This window comes from Sus scrofa, chromosome 12 (assembly GCF_000003025.6).
Source record: "Sus scrofa isolate TJ Tabasco breed Duroc chromosome 12, Sscrofa11.1, whole genome shotgun sequence".
Taxonomy (NCBI): Eukaryota; Metazoa; Chordata; class Mammalia; order Artiodactyla; family Suidae; genus Sus; species Sus scrofa.
Genome location: NC_010454.4, coordinates 14,685,192 through 14,697,589, shown reverse-complemented (window position 1 = coordinate 14,697,589; position 12,398 = coordinate 14,685,192). Strand labels below are relative to the sequence as shown.

The following is a 12,398-nucleotide window of genomic DNA, read 5'->3' as shown; positions in this document are numbered from 1 at the left end:
CCATGTCAAGAAGGAATTCCTCATCTGGGCTACTGTTTCTCTCAGGAACAGAGCGATAGTTTCCATATTTGGGGCTTTGATTTGATTTGATTTTTTTAGGGCTGCACCTGCAGCACATGGAGTTTCCCAGGCTAGGGGTCAAATCAGCGCTACAGCTGCCGGCCTACACCACAGCCACAGCCACACCAGATCTGAGCTGTGTTTATGACCTACACCGCAGCTCACGGCAATGCCAGGATTGCCGACCCACTGAGCAAGGCCAGGGATTGAACCCAAATCCTCATTGGTACTATAGTCGGATTTGTTTCTGCTGCGCCACAATGGGAATTCCACATTTTGGGATTTTAGATTTCAAGAACAGTAAAAGTAGTACAACTCCTTTTTTTTTTTTTTTTTTTTTTTTTTGGCAACTCTATTTTGCCAAGTAAGTAGAAATTTTTTAAATTCCATCTACTACCATTATAATTTCAGAAAGAAAACTGTAGAAAGGACATGACCTCAGAATAAAGCCATTCCTTCCCATGAAGAACAACTGGCAACCTTCCACTGACACACACACACACACACACACACACACACACACACACATACACACACTGCTCAAACCCAAGGGCCTTCTTTTTCAGAGTTTGCCAAGAGCCACTGAAAACTTCCTCATGACAGGAACCTCCCCAAACGAGTCTATGCACGCGCACAGGATGGCTGCCTCTCTTCCAAGCACACTGACCTGCACATCTCCACGGGCATCTGCTTGGCTTTAAGAGACAAAGAGAAGAACCAAAGTCAGTATAAAGAGCCCACATCCGTATCAGACAGGAACGCCCTTCCCAACCATATTGGACTTTTTTGAAGACTGAATACTCATAAAAAGAGAGAACAGAAAGCCAAATATAGTCTCATTAAAAAAAGAAAGAAAGAAAGAAAGAAAGAAAGAAAGAAAACAAAGTAAACAAAGCAGATCTTTCTTGGTAGATTTCACATCATTTACCCTGAAATATGACATTTTGACTGTTTAGCCAGGAGCAATGTTCCTTTGACGAAAACAGACAGTAGAGGAACCAGATTAGCCAGATAAATGTGCAACGACTCTTTGCTTCCAGACCATCCCCCAAAGTAAAGGCTAAATGAATCCCTGTGCTTTTCATTCCAAACTGGCCTGAGACCAAGGGCAGACACAGCCTCAGGACAGGGTTTGACCCTGAGCCTGTTTTCCTAGGCTCCAGGGAAAAACCCCTCCTTATCCTCTCTGCTCCCTCCCAGGCAGTAGCACAAGGGGACCCAATAGGACCCACCTGATCCCACGAAAAATTTTTGCAGACTTTACTGGTGCTGTGCCCTTTTCCTGGAGTCTGGCTTAGCAGACTTGATTCCTGAGGGTCAGTGGGTAGTCCTGGCTTCCCCTCTATGCATGGCTAACCTCAAGCCCAGGGTGGAAATCATGGCACAATCACAGATTCACAGGGAAGCATTCGGCATGTCGGGGGGTCTCCACTCATGCCCACGTCTACCAGCCTAAGACTGTGTGGCCAGGTCCACACAAGGGGCTATGTTTGACCTCATGTAGATGCAACTGCCCCCCAAATTCATCTTTTCCGGGGTGCCCAACCAGGAAAGCAATCACTGTCACTTTAGCCTAGTTCAATCCAGGGGCAGTAAAAGCTCCGCACCCACCAAAGCCAAAATCTTTGGTTGTCAAGGTGACACTCCAGGAGGAAAACAGCTGCCATCAGTCACATCTCTTTGGCTTCCACCAGACCAGAGCACTAGCCCCCCATGAGGCTGAAGCCCCTCACATCCTTGGCTGGTTCCCTGGCAAGGGAGCCTGGCAGAATGGAATGAAAAGACTGTGCTCACCCTTGGATTTCTTGAGAAAATAGAATCTGGCCCCAAGTAACAAGACGGCAATGATCACTGCGATGACAACCACTGCGATGAGTCCTTTCTTCCAGGGGGCAAGATAGACTGGAAATGAAAAAAAAAAAATTTCAAATATGTAGGTTTTTCCTCCACCGCAAGAAATAATGTCCACGTTAAGCAACAAATAAGACTGATCTTTACATCCTTATAACCAGTGTCTTATACTGAGCACCTGCCTCGGAGGGACTCTGATCACAGTTGGTGCCGAAATGGCTGCTTCTGCTACGAAGACAGTCCGTGATGGTCTGGAAGGACTGTAGGACTGAAGCAGATGCTGGCTGGGGTGCTCTGTTTGCCCCTCCTACTTCTCTGTAAGCAACCCCCCACCACATAGATGGGCTCCTCTAACCGCGTCTGTTCTGCATGACCCCATCCTCTTGAGCATAAATGGTCCATGGGTGGACATTGGACCCCGGAAGGGCCACTTGGTGTCTTTCCACTAAGAATTTGTAATTAGGATTGTGAGAAATACTTCTAATTCCTTAGAGTAATCAACTCCTCTCTTTCTCTCTTTCTCTCTTTCTTTCTTTCTTGTCTTTTTGCCTTTTCTAGGGCTGCTCCCACAGCATATGGAGGTTCCCAGGCTAGGGGTCTAATCGGAGCTGTAGCAACAGCCTACACCAGGGCCACAGCAATGGCAATGCTGCGACTTACATCACAGCTCACGGCAATGCCAGATCCTTAACCCACTGAGCAAGGCCAGGGATGGAACCCGCAACCTCATGGTTCCTCCACCAGACCAGAGCAGACTTTACTGGTGCTGTGCCCTTTTCCTGGAGTCTGGCTTAGCAGACTTGATTCCTGAGGGTCAGTGGGTAGTCCTGGCTTCCCCTCTATGCATGGCTAACCTCAAGCCCAGGGTGGAAATCATGGCACAATCACAGATTCACGGGGAAGCATTCGGCATGTGGGGGGGTCTCCACTCATGCCCACGTCTACCAGCGTAAGACGTGGAGCCACGGAGCCACGACGAGAACTCCCAGTGTTCTGTCAATTTTCTACTGTATAGCAAGGGGACCCAGTCACATATCATGTATACATTCTTCCTCTTTTATACTTAATTTGAGTGGGTTTTGTTACCTGCAACCAAAGAGCCTGGAGGATACAGTTTCCTCAGTAAGATGTGCCAAACTCCCACCCACTTCCTCTTACAAACAGTGTGCTTTCTGGCCCTTGGAGCTCACACTACGTTTCACCATTGAGACCGAGACTCACCTCTGACTGCCAGTATATTGCTTTGGAGGAAGTTTTTGGAAGGGGTGGCTCTGTTGGAGGCCAGGCAATAATACTGTCCCTCCTGATCCTTGCTAGCCTTTGGCTTGTGCCAAATGGCCTGGGTGTCATTCAAGGTGACTTGGTGGAAGGGCTTGTTCTCCTTTTCTTTGTAAAACTTGTACGTGATGGGGCCAGATCCTTCTTTCACGGAGCATTGAAGCACAATGGCCTGCCCAGACTCCACCTCCTCGCTCAGGAGAATAGAGAGCTTGACTTCCTCCACTGGGGCTGAAAAGCAGGAAAGGGATTAGCTCTGAGAAAAGAGGTGGGGAAGAGAAGGACCATGACACAGCCACTGGTCAAGGCCAGCCTTCTGTGACTGATCCAGAACTGGACCGTGCCCCTTTTCAAATCACTCCTGGCATCTCACATTCTTTCCAGTTCTTCTCCCGATTAGCCCAGAAGGGCAGCAATGGACACCTCCTGTCCTCACATGTTGATAAGACACGAGATGCTAGGGACGCCTCCCTTCACCTACCACCTCAAGTATTACTGGCCACCTGACTATATGATTAACTTATGTTCTCTTGGGGTCTGTTCTGGGTGAGTTTGGATATGTGAGTGTGTGGGGGTGTGTAAGGGGGAGGGAGGGAGAGAGAGAGAGAGTGTGTGTGATTTCTTTCCCTCTGCTTACAAAGATACATGGCATGTCCAGATCTTACGAGCAAGTAACCTTGATGCCCTGCCTTCTCTCGCTATTGTCCTGTTTTTCTCTTTCTTGTTAGCCTTGAAATCTGACTTCTATCCTTCTGCTTCTGAAGCTGCACTATATCTCTGGTTTTGAAGAAACTCAAAGGTCATCGGACTCCCCAGCTAACTCATCCCTGCAGATAAATCCATGGTGGATGTTCTTCCAGCTTTCGCAGCCTTGGCCTCCCTATCATAATCATTCTCACCTATTACTCAGTCTTTCCCTTTTTTTGGCCATGTCCCTGGCATGTGGAAGTTCCTGGGCCAGGGATCGAACCTCTGCCATAGCAGAGACCTGAGCTGCTGCAGTGACAACGCTGGATCCTTAACCTGCTGAGCCACTAGGGAACTCCACCAGCCTTTTCTTTTGAACTCAGCTTTCTCTGGGCTTCTGTGAAGTCTTACAACTCTGATTCTCTTACCTCCTCACCTGCCACTCCCTCTTTATTCACCAATTTTTCTTCCTTTTGCCCTTTACCTGGGGACTTTCCACAAAATTCGTCCTCAGTTCTCCGTCTCCGCTCTCCCCTTTGGTGATCTCCCCTACATTGGTTAAACAGCTCTAGTCCAGATTACTCCCCTGAATTCCGAGTCTTGAATTTCATTTGGGCATTTCCAGCAAGAAGCCCTGCCAGCCTCTCATTCCCAGCAGAGCCAAGCCGAACTCATCTTCCTCCTATAGCCCCTTTCGCTCCACGTCCAACCACCAAAATTCTGCTTGTAGACTGTCTTCCCAAGGATGTTCCTACTAGTATGAGAGTGAACTGATCAGCAGACTGGCATCTGACTTGTGAGTCACCCTCATGAGTGTAGAGGGGGCCAGACCATGGACTTGCTGACCCAGCGAAAGGGAGCACGGAGCCTGGGATGGGATGATGGGGGTCAACCCCAAGGGCAGCCTCCTGGAGGTGCAGCTGGACCTGACGGCCCCTCTTCTTGTGAAGCACAAGGGGGTGGTGGCAAGCCAGGCTCAGGAGCCAGACTGCCTGGCCTCAATTCCCAGCCCAAATGCCCACCAGCTCTTTATCTTAAGCCCTAGTTGCCTCATCATAAAATAAGGATGATATTAATATGGATCTGATGTGGCTACTGTAAGTATGAATGGGAGTAATTTACTAAAATACTTCACATGGGGGTGGATGGACAGAGCTCAGTAAATATTAGCCATTAATGTTGACCCAGTATAAAACAACAGTTTCACGTGGGCTCCTACACTAGCTTCTTAAGGTCTTGTAAGGCTTGGAGTCTCCACTCCATTTTTTTTTTCTTTTTCACCTTTTTTTAAAAAAATTTTTTTAAGTGAGAATTGCAACTATTTATTTATTATTTATTTGCACTTGTTTGTTTGTTTTGCTTTTTAGGGCCACACCCACAGCATATGGAGGTTCCCAGCATAGGTGTCTAATCGAAGCTACAGCTGCTGGCCTATGCCACAGCCACAGCAACGCCAGATCGAGCTGCATCTGCAACCTACACCACTGCTCATAGCACGCCAGATCCTTAACCCACTGAGCAAGGCCAGGGATGGAACCCGCAACCTCATGGTTCCAGTCGGATTCGCTCCGGCTGTGCCACGACGGGAACTCCCCCCACTCCTTCTAACTGACAGGACTCCCAGGTTAATCTTGCCAAGACCGCATTCTCGGCATATCCTCTTTCCCACTTCTGGCTCTTCACTGCACACAGGACAAAGCCCCGACTCCTGACGGGCAATTGAAGCCCTTCACAGTTAGGCTCAGCCACTCTTCCTGTTTATGGCCGCTGACTCTTCATCCCCAGCCTTTGTGTCCAGCCATTTGATGTAGCCACAGCCTTTTGAACTGCTCCATGGAGCCTTTTGCTCATATATTTGACTAGGCTGGGGACCATCTCTAGCCCTCTCTGCCCAGCCATTGTCGAGCCTTGGCTTTTAGCCAGCTCCTCCCACTCAGCCTAGATGTGGCATCATTCATGCCCTAAATTCCTGTCACCATCACCGTACGGAGGGTTCAGGCGACAATCATGTGTTGCCTAGTAACACTTTTCCTATGTTTCTTTGCACTGTTATTCAAATATATCAAAACGTTCCTTCACTATTTAATCAGGAGATCCTGTGTTTCTCATTATATCATTGAAAACAAAGAATATGTCTTCTTTTTTGGAACGCCCTATAGCATGAGCTGCTTAATATATATTGGTGTTAATTTGAAAAATATTGTTCCTCTTAGACTGTACATTAATAGTAGGAGGAATTGTTATCCACCTCAAGATATCCACATGGGGGAGTTCCCATTGTGGCGCAGCAGAAATGAATCCGACTAGGAACCATGAGGTTGCAGGTTCGATCCCTGGCCTTGCTCAGTGGGTTAAGGATCCGGTGCTGCCATGAGCTGTGGTGTAGGTCGCAGCTGCGGCTTGGATCTGGTGTTGCTGTGGCTGTGGCGGAGGCCGGCAGCTGTAGCTCCAACAGACCCCTAGCCTGGGAACCTCCATATGCTGCAGGTGCGGCCCTAGAAAAGATGAAAAAAAAAAAAGATATCCACACGGCACATATAGATAAGCAGCTATTAAACAAAAAGCGGGGAGAGATGTAAACTGACTCTACTTCAATTTAAAAAAAAGAAAAGAGGAGCGGGAGGAAGAGGAAGCTTTATTTAAGCTCTTTACAACAAGATGCAGAACATCTCAGAGACACAAGTAATGGTACTCGTAAGGTCTTCTGAGAGGCACCAGACAGAGGCTGAGGAAAACTCTCGAACCCAAGGCAATGGTAGCTTTCTCTTGAGGGTGAGAGTCCCAGTGAATATTAGCCTGAGGCTCTGATGGCTGGGGGCTCCACACGTGAACAGAATTTGCCCCGCCAAGGGTTCATGGTAGAGCAGAACTCTGGTCTATAATTCTCAGAGGTGGTTGTCAGTTCTTCTAAAACGAAGCAAATGCTAAGGGAGACTCAAAGCACAACTTTGGTGCTTCCTGAAGTTGGGACACTTTACTCTTACATTTTAGCAGCTCACTTGAAAGGTTCTGAAAATGACGACACTGACCACACCAATAACTGGCCTCATGTACTTGGGCCAGGGTCCTGCGTGGCCACGTGTCATGTTTACGGACTTTGCATAAGTACCACCCGCTTCTCTTGTCCACTCCAAACCTTTGAACATGCGAACTAAAGCCCCAGTCCTACATGAATTCTTCCCACAGGCCAGGGACTTACCTATCACCTTGACCCGCAGAACTTTGCTGGGCATGCCGGCGTGGGAATGGCAATTATCGGCGATGCACTGGTATTCCACGTCTTTGGTTGGGTTATCTTTGAATACCGCGGGCTCGTTTGAGCTCACGTTCTGACTCGCCAGAAGGTCACTTCCTTTTAAAAGTTGGTAGGAAATGGGCGAGGTTCCGTTTATGGATTGACAACTGACTTCTATGGTCTGTCCTTTTATCACCTCAGACCCGGAGTCATGAAAGATACTGGGCTTGGAAAGCATTTCTAGAACGACAGAGAGAGAGAAACAATCTGAGGCAAAACATTCAGCCCAAGGGGTTCCTCCTCCAAACTCCGGGCTTGGCTTCCTCCGTCATTCCTGTAATTTAAAACGTCTGCCTGTCTCATCTACCTTTACAGGTTCTTTAAGATTCTTGAGGAGGGAAAGGGAGAGAGAATAATATGAACGAAAAAGGATGACACAAATTCAAGAAAAACATTACATCCCCCTAATATATGTTTGTATGTTCACATATCTAACACGCGCACGCACACACACACACACATTCATGGAGTCTTTCTGTACTGAGAAAAGACACAAGAAAAACATTTAAAAATATAACATGTACCCAAACAAAATATATTTTAAAACCAACCCTCAGTGCCTCAGCCTCTCCTGATAGTAAATTTCATGCTTCAGAAATAGGAGTTATTGGGAGTTCCCGTCGTGGCTCAGTGGTTAACGAACCCAATTAGGAACCATGAGGTTGCAGGTTCTATCCCTGGCCTTGCTCAGTGGGTTAAGGATCTGGCGTTGCTGTGAGCTGGGGTGTAGGTTGCAGACATGGCTTCGATCCCGAGTTGCTGTGGCTGTGGCGTAGGCCAGCGGCTATAGCTCCAATTTGACCCCTCGCCTGGGAACCTCCATATGCCGAGGGAGCGGCCCAAGAAATGGCAAAAAGACCAAAAAAAAAAAAAAAAAAAAAGAAATAGGAATTATACTATCTTTTTTTTTTTTTTTTCTTTTTGGCTGCCCTTCAGCATATGGAAGTTCCCCAGGCAGGGATCAGATCTGTGCTGCAGCTGGATCCTTTAACCCACTGTGCTGGGCTGGGGATTGAACCTGCATCCTGTCACAGCAGAGACACCGCTGATCCCATTGCATCACTGCAGGAACCCCTGGGTCATCATCTAGAAATCACTCATTTATAGAGCTTATAAAATAAAAAACCTCCTCCCAAGAACTATCACAACAGAAGAATTAAAATGGGAGTTCCCCACTGTGGCTCAGTGGGTTAAGGATCCAGCATTGTCACTGCTGTGGCTTGGGTTCGACCCCTGGCCCAGGAACTTACATATGCCCTGGATGGCAAAAAACCCCAAACCCGACCCAACCAAAACAAAACCAAAAACAAACCCCAGAACTTGGATCTTAAAGTTTAGCGTTGACTAAGCAGGGTTTCCTCCCTGACCCTCTGGGTGGGTGTCTGTCTGAGCTGCCAGAATCCTCCCGATTCAGAGGCCACACCATGTGCCCCATAACAAAGCCATGACATTTGGCTTGTGTTGCCTCTGTCCTGTATTCCAAGCGGAGACACCCACTTGCTGCTGTTCAGTCTCTTGTTTTCACTTTTCTTTTTCTCCTGAGTTCTTACCCTGTCTCAGTCCAAACTGCCTTTGGACTGGAGAGGGTGGCGGCTGGCGACACATTCCCTTTCTCCCACTCAATCCCGAGACTCTCCGAGCCAGAGGGGAGGCACTCACCACACACAGCTATCTGGACCTCATTGCTTCTCTTGACCACCTTGCCGATGCCTGCAACACAGGTGTATGTCCCGCTGTCCCGCTCTGAGGCTACCTTGGTGAGATTTTGATCCTGCAACATCATCATGCCTCCCTTCTGGATGGTGAAGTTGGCTTCTGGAGGTGCTCCTGGGATGGAGCACCACAGTCTCAGGCTTTCACCCTGGTCCAGGCGTGTGGCGGAAGATTTCAGCTTTGGCCTGGAAAATAGCTCTGAAGAAAAAAAAGAAAAGTGAGGGGGAATGGGGTGAGAGGTTTCTGGGTTCTGGGCCCCAAAGCCCCTTTACGGAGAGGCCTTTGGCCTAGCTGCTCATGGCAGAACCAGTTCCCAACTTCCTGCAAAAAGCTTTCCTTTGCTTCTCATGTACCTAACAATTGAAGAGCCAGGGTTCGTTCTCTGCCTGGGATTCCCATGGCAGGTTTGCCTCCCTCGTTAATCCAATTTCTTCACAGATATGGATTAGAAAAATTTCGCCAACTTGTAATGCAAGCAAGTAATGATTCAGGCATTCACTCATTTAGTCATCCACTCACTCCTTTCATTCCAGAAGTATTTGCTTCAGTCTATCTCTGTGCTTAGCAGAGGAGGGAGACAGCAGTGGAAAAGAAACAGTCTTTAATTACCCTCTAGAAGGGTTTAAGTCTAGAGGGGATTCAGGTAGTGTTTGCAGTAGAGCCCATAGAGGTAACCTTGAACCCAGGCTCGAAGAATCAGGAAAGAAGCCTTGGAGGTCGTTATTCAGGCAATGAGGGAAAGTGGCACAGGGCGGGGGCAGCCTACGGAAGGCCTGGCAGGAGGTTCAAGCACCTGAACGTTCAGGGGTTCCTTTCGTGGTGCAGCGGAAATGAATCTGACTAGGAACCACAAGGTTGAGGGTTTGATCCCTGGCCTTGCTCAGTGGGTTGAGGATCCGGTGTTGCTGTGCACTGTGGTGTAGGTCGCAGACACAGCTGGGATCCCACGTTGCTGTGGCTATGGTCTAGGCCAGCAGCTGTAGCTCCGATTTGACCCCTAGCCTGGGAACCTCCATGTGCCACGTGTGCGGCTCTAAAAAGGAAAAAAAATTAAAAAACAAACAACAACAACAAAAAAACTAAATTGCTAGCAGGATCCGACCTGGTGTAGACCAGCTGGATCCATCACATGCCAGTCACCCAGCTGGGTCATTGGCAGCCTACCTATGACACTGGGGATTGTCCCTGTGACCATATACTCAATGCTTAACACGGGGGAGGCTTTCAGTAAACGAGTGAATCCATGATGAATGAATGAACACTTTCATTGGGGAACCAAAAGTGCTGATTCTCTCTGTCCTCTGAAACACCGTCGTCCAATGCTCATCCATCCACCCAGGAAATATGTACTGAATTCCTACTAAGTGCAGACACCTGTGCTCCAGGTGTTAAGGATATAGCCCTGGATAAAAGAGATAATGCCCCTGCCCTTATCGGCTTACTTTTTTTTGTGTGTGGTTCTATTTCTGGATTTTTTTTTTTTTATTTCCCCACTGTACAGCAAGAGGGTCAGGTTATCCTTACATGTATACATTACAATCACATTTTTTCCCCCACCCTTTGTTCTGTTATCGGCTTACTTTTGAGGGCCGCATACAGACAATACACAGGAGGAGGTAGAGTACGTTTTTTTGTGATAAGTGCTGTGTTGAAAAGTAAAGCCAGGTAAAGGAGGAAGGCGTTCAAGGGAACTTGCAAGTACGAGGGCTTGGAAATCTAACAGGCTCTGGGGGTGACTCTTGCTCTGCCACTTGGTAACCCTGCAATTGTTGGGTTCTTCTCAGCTTCAGTTTCCACATCCCTAAAACCAGATTCATAATACCTACGTTCTTACAGAGTTGAGTTTGAAATGAAAATGTATGTAAACCAGGCATATAGTGTTCCACAAAGAGGATCTATTACTATGATTTTTGAGTTTAGTAATGCTTTCTTTCTTTCTTTCTTTTTTTTTTTTTTTTTGTCTTGTCTTTTTAGGGCCGCATCTGTGGCATATGGATGTTCCCAGGCTAGGGGTCCAATTGGAACTGTAGCCGCTGGCCTCCACCAGAGCCACAGCGACTTGGGATCCACACCGCGTCTGTGACCTACACCACAGCTCACGGCAACGCTGGATCCTTAACCCACTGAGTGAGGCCAGGGGTGGAACCTGCATCCTCATGGATCCTAGGCGGGTTCACTAACCACTGAGCCACGATGGGAACTCCTAGTAATGCTTTCTCACTCCTGACCCTGCCATGGGGCCCGAAATGGGATGGAGGGATCCGGACAGTACTTGGCACAGAGGAAAGAGAACTGTGACATAATAACAGAAACATCAGATAACCATCACTGAGGGCTTACTCTGTATGAGGCTCTTTGTGGCACAGTGATGCCATTCAGCCCCTGTGACAGTCCTACAGTGGTGTCATTACCCCCATCTCAGAGTTGTGACAAGGAGAGGGTCAGTAACTCACCCAAGGTCACTGAGTGGCCAGGCTGGCCACTGAGGCCACAGCCTGCACCTGCTACCACCACAGCTAACTGCTTACTTGCTCTGCACTGACTTTTCCCCACGAGCGCCCCAGCCCGGCCCAGGCACATCCCTTCAGGCCAACAGGAGCAGAAGTATCTCTCAGCTCTCACTGCCCACCCGGGATTGCAGCACAGCGGCTTCTGCAGCCCGCCGTAGGCCGACACCCTCCAGCGGCAGCCTCACCTGTTATGTTGACCATGATGCTGCTGACTTTGGAAATGCGGCTGGCTTCCACTTTGCACGTGTAGTTGCTGTTGTGCTCCACCGTGGCCATCACTGAGTACACGGCCTCGCTGCCGTTCCTGCTGTGCGCCACGATCTCCTTGTCCTTCTGGATTATGATTTCCGGGAATGACTGGGCCTGGTGTGTCACTTGAATGGTGCACTTGATGAGGAGCTGATCCCCTTCTATGATCACTCCCTTGGGGCTGATGTGGAACTTGGGATTAGAGAAGGATTCTACGGGAAGAGGACAAGCTGGTTGGACTCAGGTTCAGACCTGCGGGAGGGAAAAAGCACGTCCTCCCGCTTTCTCTTCTTTTGGATGTCAACCAGTTTTTCCTTATTAATTAAAAAGACTCAACCTTCCCTCTCAAAAACCTTCATGGGCGGCTCCAAGGCTCCCCCCTCTTCTTGCTCACTCTTGCATCCTCGGCCTTCTTTTTAACTTCAATGCTCTCTTTCTTGAGCTTCCCAAAGACCAAACCATCTTCCCTAGACCTTCTTCAAATGACCTCAGAAATAATCACAGCAGTCGAAACAGACTCTTTCCCTGCCACACATCAAGGATTTTCTAGGTAATTCTCACACCGTTCCATGGACTCTCTGGCATTTCAGCCTAGATATTCTATAGCTTTCCAGAGTGCAGCTTCATGGAAATGCATATTTAAATGATCACATGCCTCCCAAAGTGATTTCTAGTCTATTCTATCTCTTTTTAAAAAATACTGGTTATGGGAGTTCCTGTTGTGGCTCACCAGGTTAAGAATCTGACTAGTATCT

At 48.2% G+C, this 12,398-nt stretch overlaps 1 protein-coding gene across 4 annotated transcripts in view; it reads right to left on the bottom strand.

Annotated features, from left to right (window-relative positions):
• The window catches only part of PECAM1 (platelet and endothelial cell adhesion molecule 1), a 55,654-nt gene that overhangs the window by 25,707 nt on the left and 17,549 nt on the right, over window positions 1-12,398 (bottom strand). For all 4 annotated transcript variants that reach the window (XM_013980836.2, XM_005668680.3, XM_013980837.2 and 1 more), the window contains 6 exon segments: window positions 11,580-11,855; window positions 8,831-9,082; window positions 7,076-7,351; window positions 3,133-3,420; window positions 1,855-1,962; window positions 728-755 (listed from right to left, as the gene is read on the bottom strand). In XM_013980836.2, coding sequence (XP_013836290.2) covers window positions 728-755; window positions 1,855-1,962; window positions 3,133-3,420; window positions 7,076-7,351; window positions 8,831-9,082; window positions 11,580-11,855 — 1,228 coding nt within the window.